General features: G+C 42.1%; 1 protein-coding gene across 1 annotated transcript; it reads right to left on the minus strand.

Moving 5' to 3' along the window:
- Nucleotides 1-137: 137 nt before the first annotated feature.
- Nucleotides 138-21,413, minus strand: tspan12 (tetraspanin 12). Its single transcript, XM_082166279.1, has 8 exons — nucleotides 20,895-21,413; nucleotides 19,929-20,060; nucleotides 18,561-18,643; nucleotides 11,431-11,566; nucleotides 6,130-6,195; nucleotides 4,634-4,741; nucleotides 3,991-4,134; nucleotides 138-1,581 (listed from the first exon to the last, which is right to left on the minus strand). Exons 2-8 carry the CDS (start codon nucleotides 19,992-19,994, stop codon nucleotides 1,279-1,281), a joined length of 906 nt encoding a protein of 301 aa, XP_082022405.1. The 5' UTR covers nucleotides 19,995-20,060; nucleotides 20,895-21,413; the 3' UTR covers nucleotides 138-1,278.
- Nucleotides 21,414-21,958: the final 545 nt, after the last annotated feature.

The following is a 21,958-nucleotide window of genomic DNA, read 5'->3' on the forward strand; positions in this document are numbered from 1 at the left end:
CATTTAATAATTACTGTTTAGCCTCCCTAAAATGTTATTGTGATATTCTTTGAAAGGGTTTAAGGCCATCCGTAAATCGCTCATTTGACTCACTCATAATAAATAATGGCTGAGATGTAGTGAACAAACACACTGGCTTCAAATAACATAATGTCTTCTGTGTTTAATGCACTGTGATTCACATGCAAGTTTCATAAGAGGTTTCTCAAACCTTCAACAAAGTTTAGCCCTCTTATAACCTATGCTGTGTGCAGACTATTTCTGCATAGAAAATTAATACTACTTTTGAGATCTAAAACACTCTTTAGTGCACCAGTCCATGTGAATCATATCACGGCACTGTTAAATTAAGACATGAAAATCCGCACACATTTATCCTAGTATATTCACGATGAACGTTTTCATTCCATCTGAAAAATCTCATTAAGACTCGAGCTTCTGTCCACGTGTGTGTCTGTGTGCACGTGTTGAGTGTGAGAGAGTGGAAAACAGTGACCTAGCTGTTTTTTTCAGTCCTTTATGACTGTTGCTTGTCAAATTTCATAATGTGAGCCGGGTGAGATCTTGTGTAAAAGCCAAGGCAGGCAGTTATTGTTTTGTCTTTTCCTTTAAATTAATTTAAATGCTCAAAGACAAATGTTAAATAGTACCACACACAAACTTTTGCGCTAGTAAAGAAAAATAAAGTTGGTGTCTGAATGTCATAGCTTGAATGAAAGAAGGAATTTGTGAATTTTTGTGAACAAACTTGAGGTAAATTGTGATCATAATGTGAAGAGAATGCTACATTTCGACTTACAAGATTGCAGATTCTCTTGAAAAATCTCTTACGATTCCTGATTCTTGTCTAAATAGTGGCTAAAATCGTAAAGTGTGCACCCGATTTAGTGGTCTGCAACTAGGTCAGTGTAAGTGGTGATGGCCCGTTCCATTGAGAGGAAGGAAGATTTATGCGAAAACGGTTCATTCCAGAAACCTCCCTCTGGAGAATTCAAGTCCGCAGAGACAGAGGCAATGGCTTTATTTTGGAAGAACCCAGTAAATCCTCTTCTTCTTTCCATGTAATGACCACAAAAGCCGCTTTATCCACAGGTACGTAGAGTTTTCTATAAAACCGCTCACACCATCTAAATCTTGTCATCCAGGCTCCCACATAAGGTCCATTTTCTGGTCCAGTTCACTGCTGTCCGATCCGTTTAGTGTCAGTAGAGGGCAGGAGCATCATCTTTAGTGTCTCCATAGTGTTGAAGCAGCTGATGGGTCTCCATCAAGTCTCTGCTAGGAAAGCTGCTCCATCTCAAACTGTGTGTGTCCGTTAGCGGGCGCATTGGCCCAGGCCTCAGGCGCTCGTGGGTGTGAGTGGCTGGGCTTCAGGGGGTCTTCTGCGGGGCTGTGCGTGTGGATTAAAGAATCCGGGGACGCTGGGTCAGGTGGTTTGTGGTCGTAATACAGAGCCCATAGTAGTGTCACAGTCAACGTCATGGCTAAGATCTGGGCCACTCCGATCGACACGCCCAAGAACCTCAACACCTGCAACTGCTTGGTGCCCCGGATAAAACTGTAGATTTTGGGACCACAACCCTGTTGAAAACAAATGTAGTATAGTTATGTCAACATGAAATCAAAATGGACTATTATTTTTTTATTTAAAATAATAAAATTGGTTGGAAAATTGGGTGTCATTGACTTTAATCTGTGATTGGTGGAAGATTTATCAACTTTTTAGTTAACAACAGTTTTTAGTTTTTAACAATCAACAGTTTTTATGTATTTCTTTTTTCTTTTCTTTTTTACTTATTCTTTAATTAGCTTCCTATCTTGGTCAAAATATTTTGGCCTATACATTTTTAATAATTTCTTTCCTGGTTTAATGCAGCTCTAATAACATAATTCCAAAGAAAATTTTGAAAATACTTTATTTTGTTCCCTGATATCAGCTAATTCCTACTTTACCAATAGCCAAGTGGCTATTTAGCAATTGTTTTAGCAAATTAGCATTAGCTATTTTATTAGTCTAGCTACCTTATGACATGTATGCCCACTTTTCACAATCCAAACAATTCCTAATGAATAATTTAAGTGTCCATTTACATTTTTCTCTCATTGCACTTCCTGTTTCAATATTCAGAATTCCAAAAATTCTAATTATTTATGTCAGGCCAGTAAAAAAAAACAGTGTGGGAAAAAGCCTTCTGATAGATCACTGTTGTCTCTTCACATTAACTGGGATGTGTGAAAGTAACAGTACTGCTTTAACAGTTTGTTTTCATGTAAATCTACCCTTCAACAGCTGCCACACTAATATGTGAGCAATGCGACCCGTTCATCCGCTCGCGTGTGTGCCTGCGTGTTTTTGGGTATTTCCTATGTTGGAGTGTGGAAGAGCAGGTAAACTATTTCCTGTTAGTGAGGGATTTATACTGTGGAGTAATTCCTGTATAGTGTCATCCACTCAGAAAGAGAGACAGGAAGTGTGTGAGGATCAGACTCGCCCCACACCCTCAGTCCTTCACTCCTAACTCTCCCCATAGTGATCAATGTTCCCGTCTTATTCAACAAGCCCTGCTTTCACTCTTCTGCTGTGGGACCTGTCTGAAAGGCTGGGCTCTGCTGGCTGTTTTACCACAAACACACTGTGTTTATAATGTCTGTCTTTCTGTCTATAATACTATTGTTTTATCTTTTGCTCTGTCTATCTCTCTATCTATCATTCTACCTGTCTGTCTGTCTGTCTGTCTGTCTGTCTATCTATCTGTCTATCTATCTATCTATCTATCTATCTATCTATCTATCTATCTATCTATCTATCTATCTATCTATCTATCTATCTATCTATCTATCTATCTATCTATCTAACATTCTATTGTTTTATCTTTAGCTCTATCTATCTATCTATCTATCTGTCCATCCGTCCGTCGTTCTGTCTATCATTCTATTGTTTTATCTTTTGCTCTATCTATCTATCTATCTATCTTTCTGTCTGTCCATCCGTCCGCCGTTCTGTCTATCATTCTATTGTTTTATCTATCTATCTATCTATCTATCTATCTATCTATCTATCTATCTATCTATCTATCTATCTATCTATCTATCTGTCTATCTATCTGTCCATCCGTCCGTCCGTCGTTCTGTCTATCATTCTATTGTTTTATCTTTTGCTCTATCTATCTATCTATCTATCTATCTATCTATCTATCTATCTATCTATCTATCGCTCTATCTATTGTTTTATCTATCTCTGTCTATAAGAATAAAAAAAAATGTTATCCTATAAACCTAAAAACTTCAAAGATTTTTAAACATTTATCAAAACCTTCAAAGACTTAACAATAGTGTGTCAGACGTGGTCACAGGCAGGGCATCTGAAGAGCAGGGTAGTGGATGAGACACTGTGTTGTGTTTGTCCTCGACCGTGTGTTTTAGCACTCCACACACAGGTGTGTGTCTGAGCTACGTGACTGATTTTAATTGCACTGCTGGAGTCGCTCATAACACTCACTGGCAATACAGCTTGATTAAACTCACACTCAGCAGGAAAGCGAATCTCTCCGCTGTCTCGCCTCGTTTACAAAGTCATGTTTTAATTAGGGCTGTCAATCAATTCATTTTTTTAATCAAATTAATCACATGCTATTCCACATATCAATATTTGCTATGCCCTCAAATTAAAATGAAATTACACTATTGTGACAGATGAGTAAATCAATGAATAGACATTAAAAAAAGTGGCTTTTAGAAGTCAATATTGCATTCTTTTTGTTTTCATATAATTGAACATTAGTCTAACACTGGTTCACCGCAATAATTGAGCAAAGTTATCAATCCAGGTTAGACATGGCAGTATTTTTTTATTGTTTGTCTATGTACAAATGCAGACGAACATCTTCAGCTGTTGCATCATAACTTGACATGTGTCACTTGTAAGAAGACCCCTCTTGTGAGTACATTTATTATTTCCAGATGTTGAATCAATATCAAAAATAAGCTCACCTCCTGGTAAAGGTCACTGAGGTCATGGTAGTGGGCGTTGCGGGCGCACCCTGGATATTGATTGGAGCAGCAGGAGTCAGGTGGCCACTCCATCTCTGTCATTTCCAGCCAGTCAGTGAAGTAGATCACTCCACAACACTTTAACTGTAAGGCAGGTATGAAAGTTAGCACAATGAAAGGAACTATTTTTGGTGTATACATATATTGGCCTGTGTATTCCATGCATATAGGTTTTGATATTATTTTTGCACATATTTGACATCATTGCTGCACCTCTCCTCCCTTAGTTCCGGTCTCTATGAAGTCCCTCCTCTCGCAACTTTCAACAAACTACTAACGCAACTCAACTAGGCCTTGGCCCCTTTTTTTGCGTATGCCTTAGGCGAGAATTATTTAAATGAGAAGAAAAGGTAGTTCAGAAACAGTTCTTACTGATATAGAGAATAACTCCCTAACTTTGCAAACCTTTTTCATGTTCAAACAGCAACATTACACACTAAAGTCTGATTGACTGCTTGGCTTCACTCAGCATTTTTGCTTTCAGTGACACCAATAAAATTTCTTGACACTAACTTGTCGCATTGTGTGTGGTAACGTAGGTGTTGGATGAGGTGTAATACTGGTGATGATTTTGACCTCTCACCTCAGTCTGTAAAGAGTTCCAGGCATGCGTGAGCCACTGGTAGCGCTGCAGGCCAAAATGAGGCATACGTGACTTTAGACTTATCATATCAGACCTCTGTACCATAGGCTGAAGAAAGAGAGAGAAGGGGGAGTTATGGAGAAATATTCATGAAGAAATCATTTCACAATTTTAAAAGCCCTTGTGATTTTGTAATCACATAAAAATCATTTCCCTACACTGTTATTAATGATGTTTTCTAAATAACAAAAAACAATGTGTTTTCCAGGCAGTTTAAAGGACCATCCACACGCCCACACGTCCAATTTTAGGCTCTCTTGTGACCATTTTATTGGCTAACTATGAAATACTCTATTCACAAGTGCATGCATCTGTTGTTTATATAGTAGTTGGCATTTTACAATTTAGTCCTCATGAGACATTTCTGTCTCATATGATGGGCATTTGATAAGTACCCACAATGCCCGGAGGTTAGGAGTGTCATCTCTTATTTTGGGCAGCCGAACTTGCCAAAGCAGGATAGATTGAAGTCAACATGAAATCACAATCGACTATAAAAATAAATAAAAAAAATAAAGATTTCCTTTGTATTATGTTGAGTTTTAATTAAATTAAATTTTTTACCAGTATTAAAAATACTGTTAGGTGCATAAACCTGCATAGAAATATAAAGTTGAAGGATGAATGGCTGGATGGGATGGATGGATGCCATTGGGATGGCCACTTTTCTCAGTCCAAATTAAGTCTCATTCTACAGTTTTTTCACGATAACCAGTTTCACTCTGAAATAAGTCACATTTTGGAAATAAAATGGGTCGCGAATGCCATTTCATGTTGACTTTAAGCTGAAGAAAGTTGGAATGGATGCACTGTTGATACAACTGATAACATGTAACCAGGCCAGGTGCAGCAGAATAAACAGACTCGTTGCCCTTACGCTCACAGGGGTCACATTAGCCCACAACAGCACAATAGGACCATCAAACCCAGCAAAGGTTTTGGGGTTTGTGATAAGAGCGTATCTTGAAGCAGAAGCTGTGTATGTCTGAGTGAGAGAAGCTAGATTAAAGCCAGGTGTGTGTGATATCTTCCCCTGGAGGTGCGCCTTATCTCTCGTATCCCTGGGCTAACAGAAGCAGATGCTACCTGCAATCCCTTTTCCCCTTGCTGATCAAATCTTTTAGTCTGCACAGATCCAGGACAGGTTTCTGTAAAGCCTGATGCTAATCTGGCTTTAAGAGCCAACTAGAGCATTTACATAGGTGACTCCATCCTCAACCCGCACACGAAAACACTCTGCTTATTAACTCCCCAAAAGGAAGTCTGCTTGAGTCGGGCTTTTGAAGTCATAATAGTTAAGATTAGACCGTAAGCAGGCGGTTCAGAAATCGGATCCTCATTCCATTTTCTCCTGGGAACGGCCATGTGGCGGCCGTGTTGTTGACGTGAGAGAGGGAAGAGAGTAGGCATTTCTGTTTATTCATAGCACCACACACCTCGTCATACGTCCACACTCCACTGGCCAGCTCCACGCAGAATATCACCATCAGACTGCCAAAATACTGGGAATGCACACACACATAAAAAAAGAAAAGGTTTGGTTAAAAATATCTTCTGAAACAATAGGGCAGAAGGAAGGTATTGATGATCAGACATTGAGAAATGAGAGCAAAGTGTGTGCGTGTTCATGTATGTTCGGATCGGGATTTTGAGGTCTGTTTTGTCTCTCAGGTCTTCTCTCGGGAGTTTCGAGCAATTGTGACAGGCTGTGTTCAGAATAGCATAGTAGTCATGCTATTTTTTGCAGTATGCAAGATGTATACTATACAGGATGTGTACAATATATGCAAATGTAACAGAGCATACTGTATCCAATTTTTATATATATATACATTTTTTTTAATTTTTTTTTTAAGTTGATAATTGGATGTTTGCAAAAGTAATATGCAGTATGCTCAATATGCTTGGGTGAATGGAACGAAAGAGAAAAGTTTTTTGCATTTGCACATGAACAGATTTTGTATTTAGGGCAAACTAACACATTCATCTCATCTCCTCCCTTCCTGAAGACAAAGACACTCTGTCTTTCTCAAAATCTCTTTAACGTACATAGTTCCCCTCGGTTGAACACACACTTTGAGAGAGATAATCAAGATGAATGACAGTGTTAGGAGCCGCGTTCGGAGCAGACCCCGTCTGACAGCTTGTTTATTTGGGAGAATCTAAATATTTGTGGCTATTCTACGCCTGTGTTAGCATTTCAGCTAGTTTGTCAGACGCTTACCACAAAAAAAAAAAAAGATAACCGTTTCTCTACACACCCTTCCCTGCTAATATCTGCCCTTCAAATATGTCCAGTGTGAACTTGTAACCCCTGGAAGTTCCCAACAAGCTGGCTCATCTGCAAACACACACACATTTTTCTCTGAGTAAGAGAGGTTACATTCTCTCAGCGACCTCTCGGTTTATTGATTTGTTGAGAGTTTTACTCTTCCTCTTTCACACTCACACATTTTTTGGCAAATACTGTTACAGAAAACAGGACACTGTGAAATGGATGGATTTCCTTTTGACCGGAACGATTAACACCCCCTTTTTTACTTAGTCATGCAAACAGAACGAGAGTTAGATGCATCTAGAGTCTAGTATTAAGTCGTATCAGATTTGTTTTGACAGATGGCTACTGTTAATGTCATTAAACTGGTGCTTTTGGGTGTACTTACAGTTAGAGATTTGAACAAACAATGCTATGGACACGATGGACGCCTCAAATTGTGTGTCTTATTGAGGAAAGATGTGCTATTCGTTTTTTTAAGTGATTAGGGATGCATAGTGCACCATATTGGTTATTGGCCAAAGTTAGAGAGATGTTTTTAATTATTTTTCCATATTGGCTGATATTAGGTATTAAAGATTACTCATTAGCTGGACGCCTGGACCAACCTGAAATACATTTTTATAATATAAGCAACATTCATGAGAGTGTCCATGTCAGATTTTTTTATTTATTTGAAATATGAAATGTGAGTTTGAAAAGCAGTTTTTGATATTTAAGTATATAGCAGTTGGTCTTATATGACCAAAATATGTTTTAATTTTTGTTAATTAAAAAAAAATTCAGTCTGTAACTTTTGGCGCTCTAGCGGTTAATAAACAGAACTGCATGCGTCTTGCGGAAAAACATTGTAGCCGGAGCTACTTCTCTTTGTTTATGTCTATGACGAGTCACACAGGTACTGGGCTACTCCGCAGTGGTGGCGACCTGACCGGTCTAAAATAGTCTGAATATACAATATATAAACACTTATTATAGGTGTACCATAGCGATTCAGGATAAGACAAAAACACGGTTTGGAAAATGGATTCATGATGTACTTGCTCATTACATATATTTTGTAAAATTTGAACACAAACAAAGTTACGGACTGCAGCTTTAAAACCAATAGTAATGTAATAACACTTCAATTTTACCATGGTCTGTCTGAATACTCAAATCTGATTGGCTAGACTATAAGCATTCATTTCATGTGCCGAACAGAAGAGAGTCTCTCGGTAGCCTGCTTAAAAGTCAGATCTTTTTGATTTTCCAAAATCATATTTTCCAAAAAAATCTAAATCGAGTTCATCACATAAAAATCAGTCAACAGGCTTTCAGGAAGTCAGGGAAGTTTCGTAACAAGCTGTTCACACATTGACAATTAAAAAGCAATTAATTCATGAAAATTCTTTGAAAATTGAAATCTATTCCACCGTTCAAGATGAACTCCTATCTGCTCTCCTGATCTCTCGATTGCCTCCTCCTCTTCTTTGCTCTGACAGGACAAAGAGTGTGTGAGAGTGTTCGAGTTAATGTGCATGAGTGTGTCCGGCCAGGTCGCAGCACTCAGTGAGAGGCCGGCTGGTGAATAGAGCGACCACGTAACCCAAGTGCCTCTCCTCTCTTCATGTCTTCCCGCTCTCCTCCTGGATTGGTTTACCTATTGTATCTAAGCCAGATAATATTGTTTGTCGCTGAGCCTCTGGGTAACACAAGCTCACTGGGGCAGAGAGGAGAGGAGAAAGGCTCCTCAGGAGATGAATGGAGACCCAGAGAGAGGAGGAGGAGGGGGAGAGATGGGCAAAGGAGTCCCAGAAAACAGGTCCTCAGTCTGGGTCAGCAGACGGGACCCCACCCTCTCGCCCGCCGCACACCTGGGACTGAGAGCCACAAAACAGCCCTCTGCTTACTCTCTCCTCCCCCTTCATGCTGGGATTTTGTCAATTCATCATCATAAAATAGATTTGCTGACCTTCTAAATGTTACACAATGACAGCCTTTCAAAGGGGCGATTGCATAGAAAACAGAATTATCCTTGCTCTTTTGAAATAAAACAGTCCAACATGTTCATAGACGCTGGAAAATGGTAGCTTAGAAATCACAGACATGAACGTTTCTTATTAACGTTAACTTAACAATAACGTTTCTTAAAATTGTTCTATTTTTGTTATTTGATTCTAATGTTTTCAGTACGTCATATCTTGGTTTAGATTCGATTTTTTTTTTCTTATTAAACAAAAAATATTAGTTAAATGTTTTTATTTTAAAACAAATTACAAATATTTTCTAAATTAAAAATAAATTTAACTAATTTCACTGCATGAGCAGTAAGCATCTTGAACATTGTCAAAATGTATTTATTCATGCATATTTCTTAATATAATTATTATATGTAATTACATATTATGTAAATATTAATATATGAATAAAAATGTATTAATATTAAAATATATATTAGCACAAAAACATTAAACAATTAAATTACATAAATGTTACTTTCACTGAAGGGAAAAGGAACAGTTTGGTATTATAAACGATTAATAACAAAGTATTATACTTTGTTAAATATCTTTCTTTGCGTTTCGACGTCAAATGGGTTTGGAACAACATAAAGTATTTTCATTTTTGGGTGGACTGTTTCTTTAAAGTAGAAAAAGCAGCCTGTTTAATTCTAAGGGTCAGATAGAGGGTGGATTTTCCTTCCTCCTCAAATCATTTATATTATATGTGCTAACAGCCTGTCAAGATCTTGCCATTTCAGAAGTCACAATGTCATGAACACATCTGTCTAAAAAACACACAAAAATCTCTCACAATGGATATAACTATGTGGCCTGTATTTGGCCCTCCTTGACAGTCGATCATGCTGAGTGAAGTGCAGCGCTCATACATTACTCCTGTCTAACTCTTTGTCTCAGTCGCAAGAGCTTTACGACCTCCATAACCTATAGAGCGAGTTTCTACAAGTGTCTGAGGAGGTTATTATCATCTGAAACACACATTCTGATGATACGGATAACTAGACACAGAGTGCACCATGACATCTAATATAAGAAAGATATTGCCTTGTATTATCCCAGTGTAGTTATGAGGTGAGAATATGGTTAGAAGTGACTTCCTGTGGCTATAATGTGTCATGCTAGATTTGAACACAGATATCTGTAGAAGAGAGTCAAAAACAACATGAAACTCCATTCACAATGCTTATAACTTCTATAATAAGACATATTTCCAAGTGAAAAACCATATTGGTTTGGATTTACAGTAAGGGCATTCATCAGGATTTGATAAGATGTTATGCTGTGATATTATTAGTTAACATTACTTTTTCTGCCTGCAGGGATTTTGTTACATCATAAAAGATCATGGCAAATATGGTCAATTGTAATCAACATACTGACGCAATTTTTTTTGTGCTTATTCTCATCCTCAATGCATGTTGATCAGCTTATTGTGCATGAATAATCATTGCATGTTATTCCAAAAAAGTTAAGTCTTCGTAAAAATGTACTAAACATATTAATGTTTATACTTTATCAATAAAAAAAATTAAATATATATTTTTTAATTATTTAAAAAAGCAGATTAACTTGAATTTCAAATTCACCGCATGATCAGTGAGCAGCTTAGATATTACATATCTCTTTCAGGTTAAATAGTCTTTCATCAAAAAGCAAAAACTTGCTTGACCCGTCCCACAATTTCTTCTCGTCAAACACCCTTGCTGCATACGAAATCGCATATTGTATAATAGGTACTACATTTGTTTTGAAACTAAAATCGTGAATGTTAAAAAAGAATGTTTAAAGTACATCCGCCATATTGTCACTGTCATGTGACCTTCGGCATCAGTTGCGTCTCTTCACTTGTTTGGTTACATGTCGTTTTTGCCAAAATAACTTGCGAGATGTATGATATTCCATCATGTAAGCAAAGTAAACAGTGATTACAAGGTGTTTGGTTTCATTTCTACACTCATTTCATTTCTTTATCTAATTGATGACTAGTCTATGGTTTAGATGTCTATTAAATTTTCACTGACAGCCCAAATTTTACCTTGTTTTAGCCTAGACATCTGGGCTGAGTTTGGACGGCTATTAGACGTCTTTTAAACGCAAAATTGCTTGCTGGGATAACTTGGCTCACATACTCTTGTTCGACTGCTATATAAAATGGAAGTAGGCAGATGGAAATACATCACATTACAGACGTAAAATGGGTTCAGGATGGCTTTGAGGATGCGATATCTCTCTCTACTCCCCTCTAGTGTGTGAAGTGAAGACACAGTGGTCTCTGCGGAGATGTGTGGATAAAGAAAGCAAGACTTGTTTGAATCTGGTTCGAGGGTGTTTGGGGTCAGCAACGTCAGTGCCAGCTAAACTTAAAATATTCTCGGTACACAAAACCACACACATTCCAAACCACACAATGTCCCTGCTGTGCTCGTCTTTTGTTTTCTTCTCTTCCCAGTTCTACTTACCCAAGACAGTAGGAGCAGACTGCACTTGAGCGTGCCGCAGTAGCCCACCATGGCCACGATGATGAGAAAACAGCACACGGCGATGACGACAGGATGGACGACGGGGGAGTATGTGAGAACGGCTGCCTCCTCCAGTCTTGAGGAGAAGAGAGAGAGAGAGAGAGAGGAAGAGTCATTTCTTGGCAGGCTTTTTGTTTATTTATCCGTCCATCCTGCTCGCTTGCCTCTTCCTTCTCTCATAGGGCAGCATATTTGAGTAATACACCAGTTGCAAATAAACAGTGATTATACTCTGTAGGAATGCAAACTCTTCCTGTCTCTTGCTGTCTCTACTTCTGTTTGGCTCTCTTTTGCACCGGTTTTCTGAGATGCAACAATGTTTTCACTAAGGAAGACATGGAAAAGCTACAGTTTCACTAAGGAAGACATGGAAAAGCTACAGTTTAAAGGAATATTCTGGATTCTGAATACTTTAAGCTCAGCTTTGGAGGCATAATGGTGTAATCGCAACAAACGAAATTCCATGTGTCTCTCCTTTTCTTTAAAAAAGCAAAAATCTGTTGTGCCAGTGAGACACTTACAATGGAACTGAGGCCAATTTGTAAACATTAAAATAGCATTTCAATAATATAGCCACAAGATCTAAACAATTGCATGTAAACATGATTTTAGGGGCTGTTTACATGACACCATTTTCAACTAAAAACAGTTTTTATGCGTTTTGGCCGTTCATTTACACGACAATGGCGTATTGTTTCTGAGAACGATACTGTTATCTCCGTGTACACTATAAAAACGCAAATTTGTGAAAACAGTGACATCATGCGAATGTTCAGTCTATAGGCACGTAGTTTCTTTACAAAGGGATATCGTCAACAAAGGGATATCGGCCTGGCATGTATAATACAGCCATTTTTAGACGTTTTCGTGGATCCATGTGAACAGGGATCATTTTGACAGTGTTGTTGTCTGTATATGGAAAAATGTGAAGCAAACACTTTCCATTTTTAGTACATCATTGTCAGGTAAACATACCCTTAGTGTGAGAAAAATGCTTACTAACCTTTTCTGTGTAAACTTTTATCCAATTTTACACTTTCACTATCATGACAACCCTAGACCCTGTTTTACTTTTAAGAGTTTTAAGTTATAACAGAAGAATTTGTGTTTTTATAAATTATTAAGCTTCACACCTTTTAAACCTGTCACTAATAGCGCCTCTGTGGCCCTTTCCGACCGAACACAGCGGGAACCATCACCCGAATATTAGTTCCGCCCGGACTCTTTTCTCACACGGACCCAGTACTTTTCCGTCCCAGCTGTGGCTCATCATCCCATTAGTTATTGCCTTTATAGGCGCGGACTGTCTCTTGTTCATTGCAAAGTCTTATCGTTCCCTATGGTCGTAATTCTGAGCGTTTATCTCCGTGTTGGATTTTCTGTGTATGACTCTGGACTGTGTACCCCGTTGACGAGTCTTGCTACCTGCCATTGCGACCATTGCCTGTCTATTGAACTGTGTCCCGGATTTCCTACGTTGTTCCTGTTTTCTGGTGATTATTCCTGCCTGTTGACGATTCTTAATAAAGCCTTGCAGATGGATTCGAATGTCTCTGACTCCGTGTTACAGAAGACTTTGCCACCTCAGGATCCAGCGGCTTTAGATCAAGTAGTGACTGAAGTGACACGGCAAGCCTCACTGTTGACTGTGCATCACCAACAGTTGGATCGGCTGACCACCATGACCGAGGAGTTGGTGCGGTCTATGCGGTCGCTCACACAGGCTGGGCAACAAGACCCCACTGCATCGAATCCTCCCACTGCAGCCCCCACCGTGCCGCCTTCCGCGGCCCTCACCACGGGAATGCACGCACCCCGCTTGGCACTTCCAGAGAAGTATGACGGCTCTCCAGGCAAGTGCAGGGGCTTTCTTATGCAGTGTGCCATCTATGTGAACTCGCTGCCGCCGGGCTCTGTGACAGAGGATGGCAAGGTTTCCCTCGTCTGCACCCTTCTCACCGGTAAGGCCTTGAGCTGGGCAACGGCCTTGTGGGAGGGCCAACAGATGGTTCTCCCGTCATATCAGCACTTTCTCACCAAATTCCGGGAGGTGTTCGATCACGCTGAGGATGGCAAGGAGGCGGAGGAGGAACTATTAAACCTTCGCCAGGGATCTTCCACCGCTGCGGATTACACCCTCACGTTTCGCACGCTAGCAGCCCAGGCGGGCTGGGAAGGAAAACCCCTAAAGGCCATGTTCCGTCGAGGGCTTCGCACGGACCTGCAGGCTGAGCTCGCTTGTCGGGATGAGAGCAAGACTTTGGAGGAGTATATGGAGATGGCGATCAAACTGGACCATCTGCTCCGCTCTCGCGGGAGTCGCCAACCACGATTACCTCGCACCTCACCCCAGTCCTTGGCTCACGCCCTGGAGGAGCCCATGCAAGTGGGATTTTCCCGCCTCTCTGATGAGGAGCGCGAGAGAAGGATGAGAAATCGTCTATGCCTCTACTGTGGTCAGTCTGGTCACTTCCGAGCTCAATGTTCCGCTCGTCCTCCTAGAACCACCAGCACTCGGGTAAGCCACAATTCCTTGTCACCCTCTCTCTTGTTGGATGTGTGCTTGATCGTCCACGGCCGCCACATCAAGACTAAAGCCTTTATTGACTCAGGGGCGGCCGGTAACTTTATTGACCAAGACTTTGCTAATCGCCATCGCATATCTCTTGTTCCATGTGACCCTCCTATGGCGGTGGCAGCCCTGGATGGAAGACCACTAGGTGCTGGAAAGATCTACCACATCACTGAGGCCATCACACTAATCACCAGCTCTCTGCACACCGAGACCATCCAGCTCCATGTCACCCAATCACCTCACCACGCCATTATTCTTGGCCACCCCTGGCTCACCCTCCACGATCCACAAATTTCCTGGAAGGATCAGGACATCACCCAGTGGTCCCAATCTTGTCTCCAGAGGTGTCTCAAATCCCCACAGAGGAACCATCACGTGGTTCCAGTTCCCCAACCTGAAAGTCAACCCCCGCAGGGCCTTCCCGAGGTTTACTGGGATTTCCAATCTGCATTCAGCAAGTCCCGGGCCACCCTGCTTCCACCTCATCGGGACACGGATTGCGCCATCGATCTCTTACCTGGAGCCACGCTCCCCAAGGGTCGTGTATACCCCCTGTCTCAACCCGAGACTCTGAGCATGCAGCAATACATCGACGAGGAACTCGCCAAGGGGTTCATCCGACCCTCCACCTCACCTACCTCGGCGGGTTTTTTTTTCGTAAAGAAGAAGGACGGATCCTTGCGTCCCTGCATCGACTACCGAGCCCTCAACGAAATAACAACCAAGTACCGTTATCCCCTACCCTTGGTACCCTCAGCCCTGGAACAACTCCGCACTGCCCGTATCTTTACCAAGCTCGACCTGAGATGCGCCTATAATCTCATTCGCATCCGGGCAGGTGACGAGTGGAAGACGGCCTTCTCCACGACGACTGGCCACTATGAATATCTGGTCATGCCCTTCGGTCTGTCCAACAGTCCCTCTGTCTTTCAGGCCCTTATCAACGATATTTTCCGAGATATGCTCAACAAGTGCGTCATAGTCTACATTGATGACATACTGATCTACTCCGACACCCTGTCCGAACACGTCCAACACGTACGGGCTGTGCTCCAAAGACTAGTCCAGAATCAGCTGTACGCCAAACTCTCTAAGTGTGCCTTCCACCTCTCCACCGTCTCCTTCCTAGGATACATCATCTCTGCTGAGGGAGTCACGATGGATGACAGCAAGGTTTCCGCCGTGCTACACTGGCCCCGTCCCCAAACCGTCAAGGACCTCCAACGTTTCCTGGGGTTTGCCAACTTCTATCGAAGATTCATCCGGGGTTTCAGTCAAGTGGCAGCTCCTCTGACGTCCCTCACCCGCAGTGGAGGTGGATCCAACAAGCTGGCATGGTCTACGCTCTGCGAGAAAGCGTTCCAAGATCTTAAGACTCGTTTCACCTCGGCTCCCATCTTGAAACACCCAGACCCCCGACGTCAGTTCACTGTGGAGGTGGACGCCTCCAGCACAGGTATCGGAGCTATACTGTCACAACGCCAGGGAACCCCAGAGAAATTGTACCCGTGTGCCTACTACTCTCGTAAACTCAATCCCGCGGAACGTAATTATGACGTCGGGGACAGAGAACTGTTGGCCATGAAAGCGGCCCTGGAGGAATGGAGACATTGGTTGGAGGGCTCGACCATACCCTTTCTCATTCTAACCGACCACAAGAACTTGGAGTACTTGAGAACCGCCAGACGTCTCAATGCCCGCCAGGCCAGATGGTCGTTATTCTTCTCCAGGTTTCTCTTCACCATAACCTATCGGCCCGGGTCCAAGAACGGTAAGGCGGACGCACTCTCCCGCCAATACGACTTGTCCCAATCAGACACCTCTCCGTCCACCATCATTCCCATCTCCCAGATCGTCTCCCCCGTGCAATGGGACATCATGGCCGAGATCACTGAGGCCTTAGAAACAGATCCTGCTCCTCCGGAATGCCCTCCTGGACTGACCTACGTCCCCGCTCCCCTACGGCATCGCGTACTGACACTGATCCACGAAAATCCCAGCGCCGGCCACCCCGGCGTCCAGGCGACCAGGGAACTCGTTCTCAATAAGTTCTGGTGGCCTTCCATGACTCAACAGATTCTAACCTTCGTCAAGGAGTGTATCACATGCAACCAAACCAAATCCCTACGCCAGCGCCCTGCCGGTCTGCTCCAGCCTCTCCCCATCCCAGAGAGACCATGGTCCCACCTGGCCGTCGACTTCATGACCGACTTGCCACCTTCTCACCACAACACCGTGATTCTCACCATCATTGACCGGTTCTCCAAGTCATGCCGCCTTATTCCGCTTCCCAAACTTCCCACTGCATGGGAGACTGCTCAAGCCTTGCTCAACCAGGTCTTTAGATTTTATGGTTTGCCCGAAGACATAGTCTCGGATCGAGGACCCCAATTCACGTCCCGTGTGTGGAGGTCCCTCTGGTCTCAGTTGAATGTCAACGTCAGCCTCACGTCAGGGTACCACCCGCAATCCAATGGTCAAGTGGAGAGGCTGAATCAGGAACTCACCCGCTTCCTACGAGCTTACTGTCACCTCCATCAGGAGGACTGGAGCGAATACCTCATGTGGGCTGAATACGCCCAGAATTCCCTAAGGAAGCCCTCCACGCAACTTACCCCATTCCAATGTGTGTTAGGCTTCCAACCTCCACTATTCCCGTGGTCCGGGGAACCTACTAACCTCCCCGCAGTGGACACCTGGCTACGGAGGAGCGAAGCTACCTGGGATCTAGCACACACCAACCTACGACAGGCAATCCAACGAGTTACCCGCCAAGCCAATCGCCTCCGGAGAGCCGCTCCCCCATACCAGGTCGGACAGTGGGTTTGGCTCTCCACCCGGGACCTGAGACTCCGACTCCCCTGCAGAAAGCTTAGCCCAAGGTACGTGGGTCCGTTCAAAATCCTCAGACAAATCACTCCTGTGTCTTTCCGTTTAGATCTCCCATCTCATTACCGCATCTCACCCACTTTTCATGTTTCCCTGCTCAAGCCCGCTGTGGAACCGGGAGGAGAGGGGGACCAGGACGAGGCCGCTCCGGCAGAGACTCCTCCCCTAATGGACGCAGAGGAGAGCATTTATCAGATCAACCAGATCTTGGACTCTCGGCGCCGAGGCGGGGTTCTCCAGTATCTCGTGGACTGGGAGGGATACGGCCCCGAGGAGCGGTCTTGGGTCAATTCTAAGGACATGCTCGACCCCCAACTTACTGCTACATTCCACCGGGAACACCCGGAGAAACCCGCTCCTCGTCCTCGTGGTAGACCTCGGCGCCGAGGAGGAGCTCACGTCGGGAGCCGTTCGCAGGGGAGGGGCTCTGTCACTAATAGCGCCTCTGTGGCCCTTTCCGACCGAACACAGCGGGAACCATCACCCGAATATTAGTTCCGCCCGGACTCTTTTCTCACACGGACCCAGTACTTTTCCGTCCCAGCTGTGGCTCATCATCCCATTAGTTATTGCCTTTATAGGCGCGGACTGTCTCTTGTTCATTGCAAAGTCTTATCGTTCCCTATGGTCGTAATTCTGAGCGTTTATCTCCGTGTTGGATTTTCTGTGTATGACTCTGGACTGTGTACCCCGTTGACGAGTCTTGCTACCTGCCATTGCGACCATTGCCTGTCTATTGAACTGTGTCCCGGATTTCCTACGTTGTTCCTGTTTTCTGGTGATTATTCCTGCCTGTTGACGATTCTTAATAAAGCCTTGCAGATGGATTCGAATGTCTCTGACTCCGTGTTACAAAACCCTCCAAAAATTGGCCCATTGTTAGTGCCTCACCATAACCTATTTTTGCTTTAATGAAAATGCTATTAGGGCTGTTAAGCTTAACTTGGACTGAATATTTCCTGAGGTAAATATCGAACTAAAGATCACACACAAATACACACATCTGTATAAGTCTGAAACGTTCTATTCTTGTTGATATCCTATTATGTTTCATTCCGCAGAGATGAGATTTTTACAGTCAATATAGGAGGGGCTGACTCAGCATGTTACTGCAACGCAACTCTGGTAAACCTATTTGTTGTGTACAATCAGGTTTTAACAATTTTCTCTCTGTTGATTCCCATTCATGTCATGATGTGGCCCACAGAGGGCTCAGTAATTATAATACACATCTTGGTGATAAATTGCTTTTTGTCAACACTGATTACGAATTACTTGCCTCCAGGATAATATTGGTTCTTTTGGGATTTTTCATGCAGTTTTCCTTTAATGCTTGAGATGATGTTGAAAAAAAAAACCCAAAAAACATACACAAATGAATGGTTCTCAACCCAGGCCCTGTCTCCACTGGCAACTTAATGCATTTATCTGATTTCTTCTCCAGAACTGCACACCTCATTCATGCTTGTAATTACTTCATAAGCTTGAGGCAATTTGATCCAGACCGACTGAAAAGTTGAAAAACAGTAAATTAGACCTTTACATGGACCGCTGCCCCGAATGAAAGGATTTTACGGCTCACACCTGTCCATCCGCTGCCGCTCACCTGGTGTCTGCTGTTAAGGTGAGCACATTGTTCAGGTGATCCCTGAGGCAGGCGGACACTCCCAGCACACACAGGGCCATAAGCTTGGAAAAATGAGAAGAACACAGTACTTAAGCCACACTTAAACATGCATTTTTGAAGATATCATTTACAGTAGTGGTCAAAAGTGATGTCCGGCCTATATGAAAATTGACATCTTCACCCTTTATCCAAATATTATTAAAAAAGTGTAAATGATTTTGTAAGCATATTGCGCAGTTGTGCTTGAAGTAAAATTTGTATTTGTGATAACGCAATGCAACATGCCAAATTGTGCAGATATAATTTTTGACTAGGCTGTCAGACAAATAAATTATAAACGCATGCAAAAACAAGAGAGAACCAACAAAATATTTATTAATAACTGATTATGTTGTAGTCAATGTATGGTTTTTCCTGTGAGCTGTTTGTTTTTCTTAGTTTTTTTTTATTTATTTTTTTATAGAAAAAATAAAACATGTAGCTGTAGTTTGTCTATTTGCCCAATAAATTTGGCAGATAAATACCTTAACCAAGGTTAGTGTTTTGTTCTTCCCTCATATAAAAAAAAAATATTTTTATGGTTTGATAAAAACAAATCACTTTTGGTATAATTATTTATTATATATGTTTATTTCTATATTTAAATATTATGTTGATTGATCTTATATATATATATATATATATATTTACTTTATTATTTAATATTTAAAATTAGAATAATAAAGTATTTAGACACTTTCTGGCTGCCAAACGTTAGTGGGACACCATGAACTACAGTGATACAGCCAATCACCTTTGGATCAGCTGGTAATCATAAAATTGGCTCAGAAAAGTGAAATTATAGTTCTGAGAGACAGTCTGGCACACTTTTCTTACAGATGCCACTTGGTTTGATTATGCAATGCAGTAAAATGCATGCATTTTAGTTGTCTTTGGGGCCTCTGGATATTAAAAACATGGATGGATGTTTGTGTCCATGGTTGGCTTGGAAACCTATTTAGGTGCTGTGCTATGTTTGACATGCAGCAATATTAGTGGCATGGGTTTAGTTTGCCCTACGCAGACATTCTTGGTCTAAAAACACACCCTGGTGCTTATCGCATTTAATTCCCTAAAAATAGCGGCCGCAGCAGAATGTGAGCTGTGTGCCATTCGGGCATAGCTGGGATTCAGGCTGTCCTCTACATAAAGATAACATAGGATGGGGAGGGAGCAGGGAGGGAACACAGATTGCGCGTGTGTTGGCGAGAGAGTGGCTGTTGCGCGTCTTGGAGAGCGCACAGCAGCACCGTGCCATGTAACGTGAGCGCTCGCTCGGCCACCTGCTCCGACTTGGACTCGTCTTACCCAGAAGAGAAAGTTGAGCGCGTAGAGCAGACAGCGCAGACATTTCACCGAATCCTCCCGGGCCATTCTAAGCACACCAACTGCTCACCAAAAGACCTCATTTTAACTTCTGCCACCAAGGCACCATAACCGCTGAGGAGAAAACAACAATTAACAATCACATACAGCTTGCTTGAGATGTCAAGAAGAACATATCGCTGCTGGAGAAACCATTCAAAGTTGGTTGCTGGTCTTTGTTGGTCTCATAGCCTGGTAAGGCTGGGCTCTTGGTTGGTTGTAAATGGGTTTTGGCCTCCTCATCCCATTACAACCTTCTAAACTACCTAAATACCAGTTTGATCATACCGGGGAACCATCTCAAACCACCTTAGGCCATCTAACCAGCCAAGGCCAGGTGGGGAGACCATCTTAAACCACCAAAGAAAAGTTTTTTTCCCCCAGGCAATCTACATCACAAACAGTTAAATGTTCTCCCCACTGTGCAATGATAACTAAATGCAATATCACTTATTTATTTGACAATATTTTACCTTTAATACTTGACAATTCCATAAAGACAATACTTTAATGGATTTTTTTATTCCATTCCCTGTTAATTCTACTTTATTCTATTTGTATATAGCACACCTGCACATACAAATGTGTCTATTTTGTATACGTATGTCTTATCCACATATATCTTAATTTATTTTTTTATTATTATCTGTGCACTGTTGTTGTCTCTGTTTACTGGAAGCTTATCCTGTCACCGAAAACAAATTCCCTGTGTGTGCAAACATATACTTGCCAATAAAACTTTTTCTGATTCTGAAGACCAGCTTGGTCAGGCTGGGAGACCATCATAGACCAGCTAAGTGCATCTTAAACCAGCTAAAACCATCTGAAGACCACTTTGGACAGGCTGAGGGACCAGTAAATCATCTTAGGCTATTTAAGATGTTTTTAGGGAGGTTTTTGAAATCCTACCATGTCATAAGTCCTTGTGCGTGTTCAGTGCGCATCCAGAATGTCTTGATATAAGGTTGTAAATATCCGTGGGAGGTTTAAAAAGCAACATGTGATTTTAAAAAGACCAACAGGTTGCAACTTTCTTTACTTGAAGGGTGGTTAAATTAACCTGGATCACCCAGGACACTTTTCTACACCAAAAGAAAAAAAAGAAAGAAAAAAAATTGTCTCCAAAAGAGAACAAGAAAAAGAAATTTGGAAAGAACTGCACAGACAAGCCCTTTATATTTTGTCCAGCATGAAGTTGTAGGAAACTCCTCAAACTTAGTTGCGCCTGCAATGTAAAATCATATTGATATTCCTAACGGAGCTGCGCGCAACAGTCGGGCGTGTTCGCTGCGATCCATTCACTGCTACTGTCATTCCAGGCGTTATATGCTCCATTCAGGACCAGCTGTGTGCACCTCGCCTTTCCACAAGTGTTTAACTTCTGCATGTAAGAGACTTTCACTCCAAACGCGCTGAGTGTCATCCGGAGCAGCGGTGCCTCCGGGTCCTAAAGGCAAACTCTGGGTCATCCCGATTATGGCAAGCCGATTTAACATTTATTTATTTATTTAAACACCTAATGTCTATGTTGATACTACATGGCACAAAAAACTTGTGCCATGTAGTTAACTATGTAAATATCATAAGGTTGCGTAAAGGACCCATCATCTCGCGCCATCTTTCCTTGACAGAACCTGGTATTTTTACAATAATCTATTCTAGTGTTTATATGAAAATTACATTTAAAATAATTAATCCCATATAGTTATGCCATTTCAAATAAATTAATATTTTGTTCTTTGTGAAGAAAACAAATCCCTGGATGTCTTTGTCTTATTGGAGACACTTGTACATTATAAAATAATTTAGGATCTTTACGTCGTATCTGAGCAGTTAGGGTCAACTTCTGGGTCGGCTAATTTTTGGGTGCCTCATATTATTAGCCATTCTACCTGCTTAACCAGTTTCTGTGGTCGGTCATTACATGCTTCCCAATCGCATGCATCAACAGTGCTTGGCATGTATCCAGATCC

This window comes from Leuciscus leuciscus (genome assembly GCF_965113295.1).
Source record: "Leuciscus leuciscus genome assembly, chromosome: 4".
Taxonomy (NCBI): domain Eukaryota; kingdom Metazoa; phylum Chordata; class Actinopteri; order Cypriniformes; family Leuciscidae; genus Leuciscus; species Leuciscus leuciscus.